This window comes from Herpailurus yagouaroundi, unplaced genomic scaffold, assembly GCF_014898765.1.
Source record: "Herpailurus yagouaroundi ecotype Mexico unplaced genomic scaffold, PumYag 67569, whole genome shotgun sequence".
Classification (NCBI taxonomy): Eukaryota; Metazoa; Chordata; class Mammalia; order Carnivora; family Felidae; genus Herpailurus; species Herpailurus yagouaroundi.
Window position 1 is genome coordinate 2,339,159 of NW_024420375.1, and position 21,860 is coordinate 2,361,018.

Consider the following 21,860-nt stretch of genomic DNA (forward strand, 5'->3'; position numbering starts at 1 on the left):
TAGATTGCTTTGGATAGTATGGACATTTGAACAATATTAATTTTTCCAACCACGTGCATGACACATCTTTCCATTTATGTCATCTTCAATTTATTTCATCAATGTCGTATAGTTTTCAGAGTGCAGGTCTTTCACCTACTTGGCTAAATTTGTTCCTAGGTATTTTATTCTCTTCGGTGCAATTGTAAATGGGGTTGTTGTTTTAATTTCTCTTCATGTTACTTCATTATTAGTATATAGAAATGCAAGTGATTTTTGTATATTCATTTTGTATCCTGCAACTTTGCTGAATTCATTTTTTAGTACTAATAGTTTTTTGGTGGAGTCTTGGATTTTCTATATATGGTATCATGTAATCTGCAAATAGTGACAGTTTTACTTCTTCCTTTCTGATTTGGATGCCTTTTATTTCTTTTCTTTCTCCGTTTACTGTGGCTAGGACTTGCAGTACTATATTGAATAAAAGTGGAATAAGTGGACATCTTTATCTTGTTCCTGAACTTAGAGGAAACGTTTTCAGTATTTTACCATTGAGTATGATGTTAGCTGTGGGTTTTTCATATATGGCCTTTATTATCTTGAAGTATGTTCCCTCTAAATCCACTTTTTTGAGAGTTTTTATTATGAATGAATATTGAATTTTGTCAGATGATTTTTTTGCATCTACTGATATAATCATATGGTTTTTATTGTTCATTTTGTTAATGTGGTGTTTCATGCTGTCTGATTTGTGGATATTCAACCATCACTGGAATAAAGATCACTTGATCATGGTGAATGATCTTTTTCATATGTTTTTGAATTCAGTTTGCTAATATTTGTTGAAGAGTTTTGTATCTATGTTCATGAGGATTATTGGCTTTTAGTGGCTTCTCTGTGTGTTTGTGTGTAGTGTCATTGTCTGGTTTGGGTATGAGGGTAATGCTGTCCTCATAGGATGAATTTTGAAGTTTTCCTTCCTCTTTATTTTTTGGAATAGTTTGAGAATGATAGGTATTAACTCTTTCATAAATTTTTGGTAGAATTTACCTGTGAAGCCATCTGGTCCTGGAATTTTATTAGTTGGGAATTTTTTTTATTACACTTCAATTTCATTACTAGTTAACAGTCTATTCAGATTTTCTATTTCTTCCTGATTCACTCTTAGAAGACTGTATGTTTCTAGAAATTTTTCCATTTCTTCTAGGTTGTCCAATTTGTTGGCATATAATTTTTCATAGTAGTCTCTTATAATCCTTGTATTTCTATGGTGTCAGTTGTTACTTCTCTTTTATTTCTTTTTTTTAATTTTTAAATTTTAATTCCAGTTAGTTCACTTACAACATTATATTAGTTTCAGGTGTACAATATAGTGATTCAACAATTCCACATATCACCCCGTGCACATCATAGCAAGTGCACTCCTTAACTCCCATCACCTATTTAACCCATTCTCACACTCACCTCCCCTCTGGTATCCATCAGTTTGTTCTCTATAGTTAAAAGTTTGTTTTGGGGCACCTGGGTGGCTCAGTCAGTTGAGCATCTGACTTCAGCTCAGGTCATGATCTCACAGTTTGTGGGTTCAAGCCCTACCTTGGGTTCTGCGCTGACAGCTCAGAGCCTGAAGCCTGCTTTAGATTCTGTGTTTCTTTCTCTCTGCCCCTCCCCTGCTTGTGTTCTTTCTTTCTTTCTCTCTCTCTCTCAAAAATAAATAAGCATTTTAAAAAAGGGTCTGTTTCTTGGTTTGTCCCTCTCTTTCTCTCCCCTTTGTTCATCTGTTTTGTTTCTTAAATTCCACATATGAATGAAATCTTATAGTATTTGTTTTTCTCTGACCGAGTTATTTCACTTAGCATTATACACTCTAGCTCCATCCATGTCGTTACAAATAGTACTTCTCTTTTATTTCTGATTTTATTTGAGTCATTTTTTTTTCTTGATGAATCTGGCTAAATGTATATTGATTTTCTTTATCCTTTCAAAGAACCACCTCCTAGTTTTGTTATTGTATTTTTAAGTCTATTTTATCTACTTTTACTCTAATATTTATAATTTCTTTCCTTCTGCTAACTTTAGACTTTGTTCTTTTTTTCCTAGTTCCTTTAAGTGTAAGTTTAGGTTGTTTATTTTGAGATTTTTCTTGTTTCTTGAGGTAGGCCTGTATCACCATAAACTTCTATCTTAGAAAAATAAATAAATAAATTTCCATGTTAGAACTGCTTTTGCTGCATCCCCCCAATTTTATTTTTTAAAATTTTTTTTAGTGTTTATTTTTGAGAGAGACAGACAGAGCATGAGTGGGGGAGGGGCAGAGAGAGACAGGGAGAGAGATAGAGAAAGAGGAAGGCACTGAATTCGAAGCAGGCTCCAGGCTCTGAACTGTCAGCACAGAGCCTGACTTGGGGCTTGAACTCAAGAAACACAAGATCATGACCTGAGCCAAAGTCAGATACTTAACCGACTGAGCCACTTGGGCACCCCTGCATCCCCTAAATTTTAAACTATTGTGTTTCCAATTTCATTTGTCTCCAAGAACTTTTTAATTTCCTCTTTGATTTATTCATTGATCCATTGGTTGTTTGGTTCCATGTTGTTTAGCCTCCATGTGTTTGTGTTTCCTCAAGTTTTTTTTCTTGTGGTTGATTTCTTGTTTCATGCCATTGTGTTTGGAAAAGATGCTTGATATGATTTCAATCTCTTAAATTTATTAAGACTTGTGTTGTAGCCTAATATGTGATCTATCCTGGAGAATGTTCCATGTACACTTGAAAAGAATGTATATTCTGCTATTTATCGACAGAATTTTCTCTATGTATCCGTTAAGTCCATCTAGTCTAATGCATCATTCAAAGACATTGTTTCTTCATTGGTTTTCTTTCTGGATGATCTATCCATTGATGTAAGTGTGGTGTTATAGTCCCCTATTATTGTATTACTGGATATTTCTCTCCTTATGTCTGTTAATATTTGCTTTATAATTTTTAGATGCTCCTATGTTAGATGCATAGATATTTATAGTTGTTATATCCTCTTGTTGGACTGATTCCTTTACCGCTGTGCCATGCCCTTCTTTGTCCTCACTGCAGTCTTTGTTTTAAAGTCATTTTGTCCAGGGGCACCTGGGTGGCTCAAAGATCTAATTTCAGCTCAGGTCATGATCTTGAGGTACATGAATTCAAGCCCCACAGTGGGCTTGCTTCTGTCAGTGTGGAGCATGCATTGGATCCTCTGTCCCCCTCTCTCTCTACCCCTATCCCGCTCGTGCTCTCTCTCAAAAATAAACATTTATTTAAAAAGAAAGTAATTAATGATAGATATGTATTTATTGCCATTTTTTTCATTGTTTTATGATTGTTTTTGTGGATCTCTATTCATTTCTTCTCTTGCTCTCTTCCTTTATGATTGATGTCTTTCTTCACTGTTACGTTTGGATTCTTTTCTCTTTATTTTTTGTGTATCTATTATAGGCTTTAGTTTGTGGTTATGATGAGGTTCATATATATCATATTAAGTATATAACTTTTGATATTAAGTAAATGGTCACTTAGGTTTGAACACAAACTAATAGCCCTACATTTGTATTCTCCTCTTTCACCTTTTATGTATATTCTGCCATAATTTGTATCTTTTATGAATCTCTTTACTTTTTAGATATAATTGATTTCACTACTTTTGTCTTTTAACCTTCATACTAGCTTTATAAGTGATTGATTTACTGCCTTTATTATATGATTGCTTTTACTAGTGAAATTATTTCCTTTTATAAATGTCTTACTTTTACTTATGACCTTTTTTCCCACTTAAAGAAGTCTCAACACTTCTCTTAAGGCTGGTTTAGTGGTGATGAACTCCTTTAAATTTTGTTTGTCTGGGAAACTCTTTATCTCTCCTCTAATTCTGGATGATAACCTTGCCAGGTAAAGTATTCTTGGTTGTAAGTGTTTTTTTTTTTTTTTTCAGCACTTTGAATATATCATGCCACTCTTTTCTGGCCTGCAAGATTTCTGATGAAAAAATAATCTGATAGCCTCATGTGGCTTTCCTTGTATGTAACTTGTTGCTTTCCTCTTGCTGTTTTTAAGATTCTCTCTTTATCTTTAATCTTTGACATTTTTTTTATTAAATTTTTTTAATGTTTATTTATTTTTGAGACAGAGAGAGACAGAGCATGAACAGGGGAGGGTCAGAGAGAGAGGGAGACACAGAATCGGAAGCAGGCTCCAGGCTCCAAGCTGTCAGCACAGAGCCCGACGCGGGGCTCGAACTCACAGACTGTGAGATCATGACCTGAGCCGAAGTCAGATGCTCAACCGACTGAGCCACCCAGGCGCCCCTAATCTTTGACATTTTAATTATTATATGTTTTGGTGTTTACCTGCTTGAGTTCATCTTGTTTGGGGCTCTCTTTGCTTCCTGGACCTGGATATCTGTTTCTTTCCCCAGGTTAATAGGCACAGACTGGGAACTGTGGGGCACTCTGCACTGGAGGAACCCTGGTGGGACAGGCAGAAGTGAAGTGGACACAGGTGGAAGAGGTTTTCCCAAGGTGCTTCAGGAAGGGCCTGCTCTGGCAAGTTGGCTGCAGCTGAAGTGAGCACAGACCTGGTGTGTCCTGGAGAGTTTTATACCCATGCCACCTAGGTGAGATGGCTGGAGTACAGGGGTGTCTTGGTGTACACTGCACTGAGGCCAGGTGGGTGGGACAACTGGAGCTCAGGTGGTCATGAGTAGGGGAGACCACGTTGGGGGAATGACTGGAGCTGGTGTGGACTAGGGGCTCTGTGCTCACTGAGGTGGCAGGCTGGCTAGAGTGTCCAGACCCCGTTCCCATCTGCAGGGTCATGGTAGAGGGTGGGATGTAAAACATGGTGCTCACCAGCACTTCCAACCCTGGATAGTGTTCCAGCAGTTCCCCTGCCATTTAGGGGATGTTCTAGTGTTAGTTCACTTACAGTTTAGTTTCCCTTTAAACCATGGCTTTTTTTTTCTGTGCCTGAGGGTGGGCAAACCTGTGCACAGATTCCTCAGTGCTATCCTTCCTCACTGCAGTTTGCAGCATTGGGAGAGAGGGTCACATTGTTACTGTGTCCCAATCTCTCCTGCTATTCTCTTTGTAGTCCCTCTATCCTTTATTGTGCCAAAGCAATTCAATCAGCTCTCAGTTTTTCTTCAGGAGGAATTACTCTATATGTAGGTGTAGATTTGCTGTGTCCATGGCAGGAGGTGAGTTCAAGGTCTGCCCATGTCACAAGTTTGGACCTTCCATTCTAACCCCACCCCTTAAATCTTAGTAACATGTATTACTGCCCCCAGAATATGTGCTTTGGGAAACTGCATTAGAGACATGAATAAAGACTGAAACATATAAAATCAAGCTAGCTTAAGTCTTCAAAGACCCAGAGCAATGACTACCCTCTGAAAGAAATCCAGCAAGATCAGAGCATGTAAAAATAAATGTTTTATTCACATTGGAGATAAATAGCTGTTGGTATAGTAAAAAGGATGGGGTTTACAATGAGCAGTAAGTTAAATATCAGTGAGAAGTAAACCAATTGAGCAGGTGCCAGCATCACAATGAAAGCATTAGTTGATTTTTCTCTTGAGTTTTCCAAGTACATCTGGTTTCTTCTTCCCATCAGTAGATCCAGCAGCATGACTAAGGCCTCAAACTGTGGTACAAAATTTATTGTAATAACCAGGAAGCCCCAAAAAGGATTTCATCTTGTCTTGAAGAGTTCTCACATTTTAATAATTTACCCTTTGACTCAAGGAGAGATAATTTGTCTTCTTCCCACTTTATGACCTAAATTCATAAGCTCTGCCAATCAAACATACACCAAGGTTCCCTCATAGACAGACTCACTCTTTTGTTGTGCTCAAGTATTTCTGTATTCCCTTCTGGTGACAAATCCCATCCCAGCTCATACTAGAAATATAAGTTCTGTAGGTTATGGCAAGTAACTCATTCAGTGGGTTATTCTGAAATCTTTGGAAAGAGGCAGAGGCATGTAGGAACTAAAAGGGAAGGAGGAGTATAAATACATGTAAACAGATCTTGATTACAAAAGCTATTTGAGATTGGCCTCTTTAGATAATGTCATTGGCTAATATCTCTTGTATACAAGTTGGCAAGGAATCAAGTATTTATTATCTTTCTGAGTGTCTCATCTTCTCTGAATTCTCTTATGCATTCACTGTTGCTTACTTCCTTAATTTTCTTTTTTTCTTTCATTCAAAAGTTTTTTTTTTAAATAACTTTTATAAGTCCTTCTTTTTGAAACTCTCTTCTCCCTTGATGCAATGCCAACGTTTCAATCTGTTTCCTCCCAGTTCATCGCTACGGTCATCTCTCACTGATCAGTTTTCAGCCTCCTGCTTCTCACATTCATGGGTTCAGTCTTTGTCATGATCTTAACTATCACTTCTAAGCAGCTCCAAATCCATATTTAGAAGTTTGGCTCCTCATCCAGCCACACTAAAGTTGCGAACTGTTGAAAAGGAATTCCTACCCACAGGAACTGTAAATGATGTTTTTTCATCCATTACTCCATTGACACTTCACAACAGCCCTACTAAATGAGTAATTCCTATCCCCAATTTACCAATGATGAAACAGAAGCTCAGAGAGATTAAGCAACTTGTCTGACATCATGCAACTAGTGAGTAGCATATTGAAGATTTAAAGCCACCTCTGGTTGAGTACATTGCTTGTTCTCTCTACTACTTCTCATTACCTTCTTCACCAAAATGTTGGCTTTCATCACATCAGTGAAGGAGAAAAGAGTCCTAGGTGCATCCTAGGAAAAACATTAGGCTAACTGGTTGGGCATTATGGGATGTAGTAGAAAATGTGAGGAAAGTTAAAGCTCTGATGTGTCATCTTCTCCCCATCTCCACATTCAGATCCGCCTTATAGGCAGTCCAAATAATGAGTAGCCAGTTTAGTAGAATGTGGAAGATGCTGGACAGACCCACTTTCCTTTATAATATCTTTCCAATGCCCTCCCTGTCTTCACTGTTCTTAAAAAGTGCCCTCGGGTCTTTAGGTTTCTTGGGTTTCCTGTGGCCTCTTAACACAGAAATATGCCCAGGAACAGAAACGTTAAACTGAATTACTTACATGTAACTATTCAGCAAATATTTATGAAGCACCATTTATTAAACAAATGAGATGATATAATAAAAACCATTCATATTTGTTTAGCTGTCTAGATTTGCAGAGACGTACCACAATCTGAAGTACTTAAAGCTGAGATTATGATCCTCATTTTACAAGTGATGAAATTATGGCTCAAAGAGTCTGAATGACTCACCCAAGTGACAAACCTAAGCCCTACGTTCATAACTAGGGCTCAGACTTGGCTCTTCTGATTTTCGGTCCTATGCTCTTTCCTTTCTATCACAGCAACTCAAGGAATTTATAGGAGGGAATGCAAAACAAACATAAAGAGTCAAGTAGCAATAATAGTATAATTTCAAAAGAAAATAAAAGTGCCAAGTGACTGATATAAACAGTAATTATTGCAGGAGTGACCAGGAAGGTCACTATGGGCAAGAGTCACCAGAGAAAGCCTAAAAGAGGAAGTGGAGCTTGATCCTGGCTTTGGAAACTAGGTAAGAAAAGGACAGTGAGAGAAGAAAGGGAGGGCATTCTGGGGCAGGGGAAAGGAAGACTAAAGGTGCAGAGCTGAGAAAGTGCAAGTCTTATTTGGAGAAAGAATAGGGAGCTCAAATTAGCTGGAGAAGAAAGATTTGTATTGGGGAGGAATGGAAAATAAGACTGAAAAAGCTCTCTTTCATTTCTGACTAAAGGATTTAAATTTGTCTTGTAGACAATAGGGAACAATGAGAGAGTTTTATGTAAGAGAGTGAAACTGTGAAAGCAGTGTTAAGGCTGATTAATCTGGCAGTATGCATTATATAGGATGCATTTGTGTGAGAAGACACTGGAGGTAAGAAAGACCAGTTTGGAGGCTGTATCAGTCAGTTAGGGATAAGGTGACAAGAGTCAGTATTCGAATGGTAGTACTGGGATCATAAAGGAAGGCCAATTGACATGATAACTAAAGAAATGCCAGAATCTCATGAAATAAAAAGAGAAGAATTGAAGTTACCTGAGCATTTTTGAGCCTAGGTGACTTGAGGAAAAATGATGCCATGAAAAGAAGTGAAGACAGATAAGGAAACTGGTTTAGAGAGCTTAGTTTTTGTTTGTTTTTTAATGTTTATTTTTGAGAGAGACAAAGACAGAATGAGAGTGGGTTAGGGGCAGAGGAGAGAGGGAGACATAGAATCTGAAGCAGGCTCCAGGCTCCTAGCTGTCAGCACAGAGCCCAACGTGGGTCTCAAACTCACAAACTGAGATTATGACCTGAGCCGAAGTCAGACACTCAACTGACTGAGCCACCCAGGCACCCAAGAGAGTTTAGTTTTTGACATCTTGGGTTGGAAGTAACAATGGAAGATCCGAGTGAAACTGTCCAGGAGGTAATTAAATATATAGAGGTGAAACTTGGGAGGAAGGACAGTTTAGACCTGAGTTGGCATGGTGTAATGGAAGGAGATCTGGGAGTCATGGGTCTTGGGGGCTAGGCCTAGTTCCTGCTCTGCCACTAATTTACTAAGTAATAGGCAAGTCATATCTTTGGGCCTGTTCCCTGCTTTGTAAGGTGACAGGTTACCTAGGCCCTAGAATATTTCCAAAGTATTCTCAAGGACTCTAAGTCAACTGACTTGTATTCGTGTGTGCATATATTCTCTCCAACAGAAAATCAAGGGTCAAGATGGTAAGAGGGGGAATGGATTAAATAGTCCCCAAATGCTATGACTATGACAGATCTTGAAACTCTGTTTACTTAGGGAGTAAAAGAGGAGAAGCCAGCAAAGGGAGAGGAAGTAGTAAGATGAGTAAAAGTGGGAGGAGAGAAATTTAAAGCAACATGATAAAATAAGGAACTAAAATTAAAAGTAAAAATTATAATAAATGGAAGAAATGTTTATATCAAATGTGACAAAAGGTTAACATGTATGTTTTTTCAAGTTTTTTTAATGTTTATTTTTGAGAGAGAGAGAGAGAACATGAGTGGGAGAAGGGGAGAGAGAGAGAGAATGAGAATCTGAAACAGGCTCCAAGCTCTGAGCTGTCAGCAGAGAGCCTGAATGGGGGCTCGAACTCGGAACAGCAAGATCATGACCTGAACCGAAGTCTGAAACTTAACTGACTGAGCCACCCAGGCACCCCTAACATGTATGTTAAAGAATGCATTTAGATATATAAGATCATCAGTGTGTATAAGACCATTAATGCCAATTGGTGAAGGATATGAACAGAGAGTTCACACAAGAGGAAATGCAAATAGTAAACATATGTAAAGTGTTCTATCCCATGAGTAATAAAAAAAGGTGAAGTTAACAATTTAATGTTTAAGCCATCCAAAAAGATTTCTTATAAAGTCCAATGCTACAGCTGCAAGGGAGACGGAACACTCACATGCCATTGTGACATTGAAAATTTGTGCAGTCTTTTTGAAAATCAAGATCCAGTGCTCACCTTGGCAGCACATATACTAAAATTGGAATGAAAATCAAGATCCATAAAAATATTCATGCTCTTTGATCTGGTAAGCCCACTCCTGAGAACTTGTCCTAGAAACACTACAAGTTTTCTTCTTGCAAAGAAGAAAAAAGCTATATCCATTAAGATGTTCAAAGCACAGAAAAATTATCCCCCTGATAATAGGGGAATAGTCAAATAAAATACAATCTACTAATGGATGTAATTTTATGTGGCTATTGAAATGATAAACATGAAAGACTGTAGTACAAGGACAGTATTTAAAATAAAAAATTTTAAAGCAAAATTTTAAAATATATGCACACTATGCTTACATTTATATAAAATATAAGTATATATTATGCAAACTGAAAAAGCATGGAACATAGATAAATGAAAATAATTGTCTAGGGTTTGGAAGTATAGATGAATATTTTCTTTCAAAATTTTCTTTAATGTTGTCATAGTGGAATTTTTTAATTGTTTTCATTAAGCTTTTAAACAGGATATGCAAGAGGATAAAGTGAAGTAGAGATAGTCAAAGAGGAATATAGAGGAGAGATCATTAAAGATCTTGCTTATGAAGTAATTTGTGTTCTTCCAGGTACAGAAGGAAACCAGGTTCAGAGAGTTAAGGGGTGACTTTATAATGATATGTACGGTACTCTTTCTAGAAATCTGACAGTGAAATGAATAAGATGAGTAGAATGTTAGTTACAAGAAACAGCATGGCCAGGGTATGGGTGATAATGCTTTATTGTTGTTTGGTTGCGTTTGTCATGTGTGGTCTTTAAAAAATGTGTATTTAATTAGAGAGAGAGAGAGAGAGAGAGAGAGAGAGAGAGAGAGAGAGAGAGAATCCCAAGCAGGCTCCACACTGTCAGCACAAAGCCTGATGTGGGCCTTGATCTCATGAATTGCAAGATCATGACTTGAGCTGAAACCAAGAGTTGGATGCTCAACCGACTGAGCTACACAGGTGCCCCTGTTGTGTGTGTGTTTTTTAAAAGATGGGATGAAATCAGTTATGGAAAGACTAAAAGTGATGAAAAGAGATAAACAAAAGAAAAAGTAAGAGAGCCACCTCTTATGTGGGGTCTACAGGGAAGAAAGGGAGAAAGGCAAGATGGATATAAAAGTAGAGTTATCATGAATGAAGCAGAAAGAAGTTAAGGTATTAGATCTTCTCAGTTTCATTAGAAGCAAGGTAACTCTTAGAAGGTCATAGGGTAGGACGAAATTGGAGCCTTGAGAAGGTGGAAAATACAAGAAACACTTGCTCTGGGATTTTCACTAGGAATTCAGCAGGCTAACAAAAATGGGGGTTTAGATGAAGTTCCAAGACATAAAGTTTCAGTGGGTCAAAACAGCCACTGGCTTCATCTGCAATCTCCTCCAGTATAGGAGAGAGGAGAAAAGTGACCCAAGGTGAAAATGTGTTTAACTAGAGTATAAGGGAAGACAGCCTGAAAGTAGCAGACCACAAAGTCTGGGCAGTTAGTCTTGATAAAACATATGGGAATTAAATGGACTGGAGAAATGGAGGAGACTGGGTTGTTGTGATAGAGAAAGCAGCTTTACTTGGTGGAGTCAGTGGATAGGAGAGGTGATGGGCAAGGAGGGTATGGTCATAGGAATAAAAGAAAGAGTACAGATGAAAAACGAGATATGTAACAGTCTAGGCAGCGGCCATGAGACAGCAAAACTAGTAAAGAAAAGGCCAGTCCATTTACTCCTAATGGAAAGAGTCATGGGTAGCAGGCAGAAAGAGGGAACACGTGGAAGGATGCAAAGGGAGACTCAGGGGCATTGAAGTCATTTTTTTCTGAAGACTAGCCTCAGACTTACTCCCCATAGAGACCCCTTAGACAAGTAAGAGATCCGATACAGGTCAGCAATAGTGGGGCAAAAGAAAAGTCCGGCTGGAGACTCAGAGGACCAGTGGGCTAGAAGGCAATTTCAGAGTGGGGGTGCCTAGAAGTGTGAGCCCTCCTTTCTTATGAATGGCTGCCTAGACACTCTTATTTCCTGAGGTTTGGGGGTTAGCTGCCCAAGTTCTGTACCCACCCCCCAACTCCTGTAAGCCCATAAGCACCAAGATGGTGCTAGGGGGGAATAACTGGATGGGAGACTCTGAAGGGAGCTGTCCTAGTCCCCATGCTCTGCCCTGGCAGTGAAGCCTTAAAGCCTGATATGAAAGAGTTGGTGACAGATTTATTATTCACCTAGGGCAGGAGCTAGAGAAAGGGGAGAAACCAGTGAAGAGCCAGCTCTGGGCGTCAATCCTGCCACCACCCCAAACTCTGCACAAACCTGCTCTACCTCTTCATGCTGGAAGTTACAGTCACAAATATGAGAGCTTCCCCATCTCTTTCTAAGCCATCCTCTGTACTTTTCATTAAGTACAGGATAACAGTCAAATATGCTCTCAGCAAACATCATAAAGGAGGTCCTGTTCCAAAGGCTGTCATCGACTTGGGCCCTGCCCCTTGAGGCAAGATACCCACCCCATGGTAAAACTCAGGTCTCCCTCTCTGCCTTGTGGCTATATACCAGTTCAACAGTGCCATGCCTCCAGCTGCATGTGGGGACTCCGACATGCAGGTTGCCTGAGATTGAGCCCTATCTCAACACTTCAGTAGGCAAGACTATGCTGTCTTTCAGAGGAAACCAGGAAGTGGGTGTGGGCACTACATATGTCACATCCTTGGCATCTGTGATATGCTGGCGCCCCCACCTCCTGATTCTGGCTATCACCATCAGATAAATCAGACCAATCCTGAGGTTATCCCACTTCTCCACCTCTTCAGTCTAATGCTCTGGTCTGGTTGAAGGAACACATGCTATACAAATATATTTGGGAAAAGGGAGGAGGCAAGAGGACTGGGTGAGATTTTTAGGAAGCCTTGTATGATCAAGAGATGGGACCAATGGACACAGGAAGGAGACAGAAACAAAGGAAAGAAGAGTGGCTGTTATTGTCTTTGGCTAAAAAGGAGAGGGCGGCTAAAGGGTTTATGAGAGATGGAGTCACACATGATTTCCCTGGTTCCTCTCCATCCTCAGGGTGTTGGCCTCTCCAGAACCTGGAAAAGAGGAAGAAGCAGCCATATTGGGTGTAACTGTTGAGTTCCCTCACCTCTGCCCTGCACTCATCCTTTTTTCTTTTACTTTCTGGCTCCCAGTGTTACAGTCTATTTGCCCCAGAGGTAGGGAAGCCACTGTCCCAGTGGGTGGATGTCCACCTGCAGCTGTTATCCTCAGGCAGGGACACCAGCGCCAGGGAGGAGGCAGGCATGCGGGGCTGGAGCCCACCACTACTGCAGAGGTGCTGGAGTTGACGGCGATACTTGTCCCCAGTGAGCAGGTAGAGCACAGGATCCAGGCAGCTGTTGGCACTGGCCAGAGGCCGAGTCACTTTGTAGACCACATTGACAATGTTCAGCACGCGGCAGTCAGCTTCCAGCAGCCTTGACATGTAATAAATAGTGCGGGTGATGTGGAAAGGTACAAAGCAGACAGCAAAGACAGTCAGCACCACAGTGATGGTGCAGAGAGAGCACAGATGAGAAGATGACTGGGCAGTCCCTGGCAAGGGCCGATACAGGCGCCTGGCCATGAGCCCATAGCAGACAAGAGTGACCAGGCAGGGCACACCAAAGAGAAGCCCCATGATTGCTGAACTGAAGTGCACATAGTGGTCAAACTCCTCAGGCCAAGTGGTGTCATGACACAGGATGGTGTCCCCCTTGGGGCTGGTTGTGACAAACAACAGGTTGGGCACAAGGCAGCCAGCTATAACCAACCAAACTGCCAGGCAGAGAAGGCCTGAGAAGCGAGGCTGGCCCCAGCGGAGTGCCCGCAGTGGGTGGCAGATGCCCAGGTAGCGGTGCACACTGATGCAGGTGAGGAAAAGGACACTGCAGTAGAGATTCCAATAGAAGAGAAAGCTGATGAACTTGCAGAGCCAAGTACCAAAGGGCCAGTGGTTGTGGGCTGCATAATAGTAGACGAGGGTGGGTAGTGACAGCACATACAAAGTGTCTGATAAGGCCAAGTGGAACATGTAGGTGACCGTTGCATCCCGTGGTCGAAGGTGAAAGAGGAAGAGCCAGAGGGCCGGGGCATTGAGACCTAGGCCCAACACAAAGACAACTGTGTAGCTCACAGGCAGCAGGACGAACTTGAACTCCTCATCAAACCAGCAGTTCAGCTCTACCTCACTGTCACCAGGATCCGGGCTGGGGACTAGGGTTGTGAGCAGAGGGGACTCTGCACTGGCCATGGTCCCCCTAGAGGTAGAAAGGGAAGAAGTGAGGGTGGCTGGATTTCCTGGCCTCCCAGCTCTGCCCTGAGGCTGGAAAGCAGAGAACAAGAAGGGCCATGATTGAAGCATTAGGGGTAGCAAGAGGAGTACATCTGGGTGCACCCAGGCTAGCCTGGCCTCTGCCCAAGCCCCCTTGGTCCAGCCTGGAGTGGTGGGCAGCAGGCAGTGCTGGGCCTCGTAGGGCAGGCAGTGAGCTTGGGTTGTTCTCATTCTGCAGCTGACTCTGTCCTCCAGATCTTGGCTAGCTGAAGGGGTGGAGGGCTAGCAGGACTGTCCAATGTGGGAAGATGCCCAGACCCAAGTTGTGTCCTAGCCCATTACAACATTTCTCCCCATGGTGCCATGACCTTTCCCCTCACCCTGCTCCCAGTGTCTCCACACAACAGTTACTTCTGACACCTTCCCCCAGCCTGGTCCAGCCCAGGTACCCCATCGCCACCCTCACCCAAGAAACTTGGCATGTCTCCTACTTGGTCCCCTTGAAGCTGAGCCCAGTTGATTCTGTCACCTTTCCCCTTGGCAGCCAGAGGGCTATCCAAGAGGGTGGGTTTGGGGGTGGAGCCTGTCCTTCGTCCTGTCCCGGGAGATTGTCAGAGCTAGAAAGGCCCATCGAGATTATCTAGTCCAACCCACTCACTGTACAGATTGGGAAACTGGGGCCCAGCAAGATTACTATTTAACAGTTTCTAAATGACTATAAGAGGGAGTACACAAGGAAACATCCAAGTTTATAGATGAAGAGCCAGGCCACAGGAGATGACTACAACTACAGGGAAATCATATCAATCAGTGTAAGTGAGGAGAAACATGGGAAATGAATGAATGTTAACGTGGGCAAATGCAAGATAACACACGAAAAGATTCGGGAAAATCTATACTACTGATATAAATCTTAACTCCAGGTGCATACAATTATAAACACTGCTTCTATAGCACTTACCATGTGCAAGACACTATTCTAAGTGCTTTACACTTATTGATGGCCCAACAAGTTCTCTATAAAAGAGGTACTATTATTGTGCTGATGAGGAGACTAAGGCAAGGAGAATGTATCCTGCTACTTAGGGGGAGAGTCATGATTTGAACCAGGCTCTAGCATCCTGGTACTTAATTGCTATGCTTAGTTGCCTCTCTAAAGCCAGTGCCCATAATCCAGCAAAGCGATAAACAAATGTTTACCGAGACCCTACTGTGTGCTTGGTCCAGATCTAGGTACTGGCAGTTCACTAGTAGTGAATAAAACAGAGAAAGACTCTGACTGTAATGGAACTCCCATACTAGTGGGAGGGAAAAGAAAATAAAATTAACAAGTAAAATATATAGATTGTAATCATTGCTATAGAGAAAAATAAAGGCAGGAAGGGGAATAGAGAAGAAAAGACATGGGGAATAGAGAAGGTTGCTGCTTTAAATATTAGGGCTACTTTGAATAAAGACCAGGTGGTTGTGAGGAAGGGGACATGTAGAGATGAGGTCAGAGAGTGTGGCAGGGACCAGATCATGAAGGTTCTTGCAAACCATTGTGAAGGCTACTGGGCTTTTACTTTCAGTGAATGGGAAGCCATTTGAAGGTTTAGAAGAGATAAGTGTTGGGGTCTGATTTATATAGAATTTTTTTAAGTTTATTTATTTATTTTGAGAGACAGAGAGCATGTGTGCACATGCAAGCAGGAGAGGGGCAGAGAGAGAAGGAGAGAAAGAATCCCAAACAGGCTCCTCTGTAAGCACAGAGCCCTATGCGGGGCTCAAACTCACAAACCGTGAGACCATGACTTGAGCCAAAATCAGGTGAACCGACTGAGCCACCCAGGTACCCTCTGACTAGATTTTGAAAGTAGAGACAAGATTTACTGATGTGGGGTGTGAGAGAAAGAGAGGAGTCAAGAATGACTCCAAGATTTCTGACCTGAGCAACTGGAGGAATGGAGTTACTGTAGACAGAGATGGGAAGAGCTATGAGAGAAGCAGGTTTGGGGAAAGACTGGGGGTTCATTTTTCAGCCTGTCAATTTCAAGACACCTATTGCACACATAAGAGGAGGTGGAGAGGAGGCAGTTCACTTCTCTCCAAGGATGCTAGCTGACAGGCCTCCCTCACAGGCTCCACCCCTTCCTACACATCACCTCTCATCTCTATCACTCCAGGAGACCCTGGTCTGAATACAACAGAGAAAGTATAGAAACCAAGCCTAGTTGGCTGAAGGTTAAGTGCCTGAGAATGCCAACTTGTCAGGAGCTCTGGATCTGGGACCCCTGGGGCTAACTAAGGTTCCAGGATTATGGGGTTCTTAGGCACAGGGGCAAGCTTCAGGGCTGGTGGACTCAGAAGATGAGGTGAGTAGTGAGTGCTCTTGGGGAGGGGGGTGCAGTCTGGAGCAGAATCCACTCTGAAGGGAACTGGAAGCAATGTGGACTTTGAACCTGATCTTCAGGTCCTGAGAATGTTGCCGAGATGGATACTGGGAGTGAGAGGAGGAGGCAGGCCTGCAAGGGAGGCTCTAGAATCTAGGATCTAGATCTCCTGGAGGCCCAGAAATCTGGATAGGGGAAACTTGGAGATCTTTGCCCTGTGGCAGGGTGGGGGTAGATAAAAGGGAGGCATGGAGGAACAAGCAGTCATAGCTTGAGTCCTGGACAGCTGACTGCTGTGATATTGTGGAAAAGGCCCAGGTGTTTGGAGCCAGACTGACATGAATTCAAATCCTTGTTTCTCCACGTAGTTGTGTGATGCTGGACACCTCTTTGTAACTTAGTTTTCTCACCAGTGAAATGGGGATAATGCCACCAACTTATTACGGTTTCCTGAATATCGAATGGGTCAATAGGTGTGAAAACACTTCATAAAGCATGAAATGTTTCTCATCATACAGTATTTTGTATTATTACTTTGCTCCTAGGAATGAAGCTGATCTCTTCAGAGGAGAATAAGTGTGATTTGAGGCTTGGCATACACCCAGGGGGCCACTCCAGCGTCCTCTACACTAGAGAAGCCCCAACCTGAGCCAGCTTGCTGCTTTTCCTGCTTCAAGCTGGTTTAGCTCAGCTAGGTTTCTGCTAGTCCCTAGACACAGCTGCCGCCCAGTGGCTACTTCAGGAAAAGACCTCCCCCAACATCACCTGGGCCAAAAGGAATGATTTGTGCCTTATGAAATGCTGCAGGCTACACCTGCAGTCTTCTGACACTCCCTCTCACTTTTGTTTCTGTGACTTTGCATTACTCTGATTCTCCTAAGTCCTCTGGATGTCCCTTCTGACTTCTTCCCTGGCTCTTTTTTTTTCCTCCTTCCTCCATATGTGACCCTTCCCCTACAGCTTTTTCTCTCTTCCTACAGCTTTTTCTCTCTTCTCCTCTCCCTCTTTCTCTTCTCCTTTCTCTCCTCACTCTACCATTTCTCTCTCCCTCTCTCCCTCTTTCTCTCAACATCCACTCTCATGATTTAACTTAGAACTTATGAATAATTGGGGCACCTGGGTGGCTCAGTCGGTTAAGCATATGACTTCCGCTCAGGTCATGATCTCACAGTTCGTGAGCTCAAGTCCCATATCGGGTGAGCTGAAGCCCCGTTTTAGATGAGCCCCGTTTCTCTCTCTCTCTCTCCCACTCTCTCTGCCCTTCACTCACTTGTGCCCTCCCTCTCTCAAAAAAAGCATAATAATTAATAATGACCAATAAGACTACAGCATGCAGGGGCGCCTGGGTGGCGCAGTCGGTTAAGCGTCCGACTTCAGCCAGGTCACGATCTCGCGGTCCGTGAGTTCGAGCCCCGCGTCGGGCTCTGGGCTGATGGCTCAGAGCCTGGAGCCTGTTTCCGATTCTGTGTCTCCCTCTCTCTCTCTGCCCCTCCCCCGTTCATGCTCTGTCTCTCTCTGTCCCAAAAATAAACGTTGAAAAAAAAAAAAAGACTACAGCATGCAGATCTCTAATCAAAATTTATGTCTCTCTCACACTCATACCACATTTGATTTCTACTGAGATTATGGCACATACCACAAACTGCATAGAATTGTACTCATTTGTATTTTTGTCCATCTCCTCATTCTCCCACCCTCACATCAGACCCAGAGCTCCTTGAGGAAAAGCTCCTGGTTTTACCTCTGTCTTTACCGCAGCCTTCCCAGTAAAGTTATAATAACGTATGTTCCAGGGGTGCCTGGGGGGCTCAGTCGGTTAAGCATCCAACTCTTGATCTCACGGTTCATGGGCTTGAGCCCCAAGTTGTACTCCATGCTGACAGCGCAGAGCCTGCTTGGGATTCTCTCTCTGCCTCCCCCGACTTCTCAAAATCTCAAAATAAATAAATAAACTTAAAAAAAAAACATATATTCCAGGCATTTTTTTTCCAAATTATACATCTTGTCTATAAAACTGCCTTCCAATTCAGAGTTAAGGAAACAGATACCTTCCACACAGTAGGTGTGTAATAAATGTTTATTGAATGAATGATTCAGTTATACTTTGTTGAACTGAATGGTTCCCACAGCTATAATCTAAGCCCTGTATATATTGTTTGCTCTAGGACATACCCACTTGGGTACCTAATTGATAATCTAGAATTTAGCATGTCAGGCAAAGTTTTTTCTTTCCTACTGATATCCTTCTGTTCCCCTATTCCTCCAGTCTTTTCCAGTCCTCCTCCTCTTGGCCCCTCACATCTAATATTCATGCCTTGATGACAGTTTCTCTGCAATGCTTCCTGTTGCCTTAGGGCCTAAAGAGGGAAAAGTACTGTTTCTAATCTTTTCATCTGAGTAGGGGTAGGGTGGGGAGGAAGAAGGAAGGAGATGGAGGGAGAAGGAACAGAGGAAGGAAATAAGGACAGAAGGAAAGAAATGAAGGAGAAAAAGTAAGTGAAATACAGGAGAAAATGCAGGTTTTGGAGTCAGACCTAGAGTTTAACTCTGGCTCCATCACCCACTAGCTATATGACTGTAGGTAAGTTTTCCTGAACCTCCATTTCCTCATACGTAGAATGAAGTTATGAGCACCTATCTGGTTGTGTGAAGAAAATGAGACAGTGTCTGGCAATTATCATCCTCTTTATCATTAGGAATTAAAACATAGGTGAATTTGGAGGGTGTGGGAGATTGGAAAGTTCACCCCAGTTGCCTGGGTTTTCTTTATGAAGTGAAATAATGAGGTCACCTAATGAGAATAAGGTGCAGTGTGGAGTGGGACAAGACAGTCACTCAACCTTGATGGAAAGGAACTGTAATCTGAAACCCTGAATAATCCAAAGTTATTAATAAAATCATGGGAAAATGACTGGCTCCATATAATTGTGCCCAAGTTAGCCTTGTCCAGGTGTCTTTCCTGTAGTATGCCCTTTTAGTCTTTCTAAATGTCTGTTCTTTACCTCCAGCAAGGCTATTAAAAGCTTTAGAGAAGAGGGGTGCCTGGGTGGTTCAGTTGGTTAAGTGTCAGACTCTTGGTTTTAGCTCAGGTCATGGTCTCACAGGTTTGTGAGATTGAGCCCCCCATCAGACTCTGTGCTGACAGCAAAGAGCTTGCTTGGGATTCTCTTTGTCCCTTTCTCTCTGCCTCTCTCCTGCTTGCATGCTCTCTCTCCCAAAATAAATGAATAAACTTTTTAAAAAATTTTTTAATGTTTATCTATTCTTGAGAGAAAGGGAGAGACAGACAGAGCATGAGCAGGGGAGGGGCAGAGCGAGAGAGGGACACAGAATCCAAAGCAGACTCCAGGCTCTAAGCTGTTGGCACAGAGCCCAATGCAGGGCTTGAACTCATGAGCCGTGAGATCATGACCTGAGCCAAAGTCAGACGCTTAACCGACTAAGCTACCCAGGCACCCCGAATAAACATTTTTTTAAACAAATCTTTAGAGTAGAGGCTAGTACCGCTGTGTCCAGCACCTAAGACAGCACAGGAAGTCTCTGTTCCTACCATTTGATTCATCTGTTTCCTTTCTATCCTCTCCCAATGTCACTGCCATTGTGCAGATCCCATTTAAGTCTGCTGGTATATACTTTCAATTGAAAGAACAGAAAATTACAACTCAGCTGATTTTAAAAGGAGGAAATTTATTATCTTGCATCTAAATCCAGGAGTGGGCAGCTTTGGAGTTGCCTAATTCAACAGCTCAACAATGTCATAAAAAAATCCTGACTCTAGGGGCGACTAGGTGGCTCAGTGGATTAAGCATCTGACTTCAGCTCAGGTCATGATCTCACAGTTTGTGAGTTCAAGCCCCGCATTGGGCTCTGTGTTGACAGCTCAGAACCTGGAGCCTGTTTCGGATTCTGTGTGTGTCTCTCTCTCTCTGCCCCTCCCCCCTCATGTTCTGTCTGTCTCTCTCTCTCAAAAACTAAATAAGCATTAAAAAAAATACTGATTCTTTCCATCTTTCTGATCTACAACCCCTCAGCATGTTTGTTTAGCAACTCTCATGGTCACCAGATGGCTGTTACACTTCAGGCATTGTATCCAAACATGGCAATGTTCAATGGTAGGAGAGGAAGGCCTCTCTTCCTGTGTGTTTACTGCTATTACTCAGGAAACCTTTCTCAGAACTTCCCTAGCACACTTCCTTTCACATCTCAGTGGCCTGAATTACATCGTGCCTATAACTAAACCAGTCACTAGCAGGGGGGATGAAATGACCATGATTGGCATAGAAAATGGAGATTCTGGCCACAAGAAAGAAGGGGGAGGTGGCTATTGAGTCAACAAACAATTCTGTCTGCTACAACCCCTTACTGAATAACCATCCCTTTCTCATTCAGAGATCTTATCATCACTTCCTAATTGGAAGGCCTGGTTGGGAAAATCACTGGGGTGTGCAAGTGAGGTGGGTTAGGACCTGAAAAAACTCTCCCCTCAATCTATCATAGGGGCCAGAAATTCCATAATCAAAGATGCATTCCTTTGCCTTCTTACTCTGGCCTCCTCAGAAAATGTAAATACTCTTTTTTTCCAAATTTTTATTTAAATTCCAGTTAGTTATCATACAGTGTAATATTAGTTTCAGGTGTACAATATGATGACTCAAGACTTACATACAACACCCAGTGCTCATCACAAGTGCACCCCTTCCTTAACCCCATCACTTATTTCAGCCATCCTCCCACTCACCTCCCCTATGGTAACCATAAGTTTTTCTCTATAGTTAAGAGTCAGTTTCTTGGTTTTCTTTTTTTTCTCCCATGTTCATTTGTTTTGATTCTTAAATTCCACATGAGTGAAATCATATGGTATTTGTCTTTCTCTGACTTAGTTTGCTTAGCATTATACTCTCTAGCTCCATCCATATCTTTGCAAATGGCAAGATTTCATTCTTTTATATGGCTGAGTAATATTCATACACACACACACATATACACACATATATACATACCATCATTTCTTTATCCATTTATCAATCGATGGACATTTCAGCTCTTTCCATAATTTGGCTATTATAGATAATACTGCTATAAACATCAGTATGCACACATCCCTTCAAATTAGTGTTTTTGTATCCTTTGGGTAAATGCCAAGTTGTGCAATTGCTGGATCTTAGGGTAGTTCTATCTTAACTTTTTAAGAAATCTCCATACTGTCTTCCAGAGTGGCTGCACCAGTTTGCATTCCTACCAACAGTCTAAGAGGGTTCCCCTTTCTCTGCATCCTCGCCAACACCTGTTGTTTCCTGTGTTAATTTTAGCCATTCTGACAGGTGTGAGGTATCATTGTAATTTTGATTTGTATTCCCCTGATGGTGAGTAATGTTGAGGATCTTTTATGTGTTTGTTGGCCATCTAAATGTCTTCTTTGGAAAAATGTCTATTCATGTCTTCTGGCCATTTTTTAACTGGATTGTTTGGTTTTCGGGTGTTGAGTTTTAGAAGTTCTTTATAGATTTTGGATACTAGCTCTTAACAGATATGTCATTTGCAAACATCTTCTCCCATTTAGCAGGTTGCCTTTTAGTTTTTTTGATTGTTTCCTTCATTGTGTGGAAGCTTTTATCTTAATGAAGTCACAATAGTTCATGTTTGCTTT

At 41.9% G+C, this 21,860-nt stretch overlaps 1 protein-coding gene across 1 annotated transcript; it reads right to left on the minus strand.

The window, feature by feature from the left end:
• Positions 1 to 10,555: 10,555 nt before the first annotated feature.
• Positions 10,556 to 15,477, minus strand: P2RY4 (pyrimidinergic receptor P2Y4). Its single transcript, XM_040467768.1, has one exon. The coding sequence runs from the start codon at positions 14,070 to 14,072 to the stop codon at positions 12,723 to 12,725; it is 1,350 nt and encodes a 449-aa protein (XP_040323702.1). The 5' UTR covers positions 14,073 to 15,477; the 3' UTR covers positions 10,556 to 12,722.
• Positions 15,478 to 21,860: the final 6,383 nt, after the last annotated feature.

Excerpts from the sequence above, each read along its gene's own strand:
- P2RY4 (XM_040467768.1), bottom strand. The coding sequence starts at position 14,072 with ATGAGAACAACCCAAGCTCACTGCCTGCCCTACGAGGCCCAGCACTGC.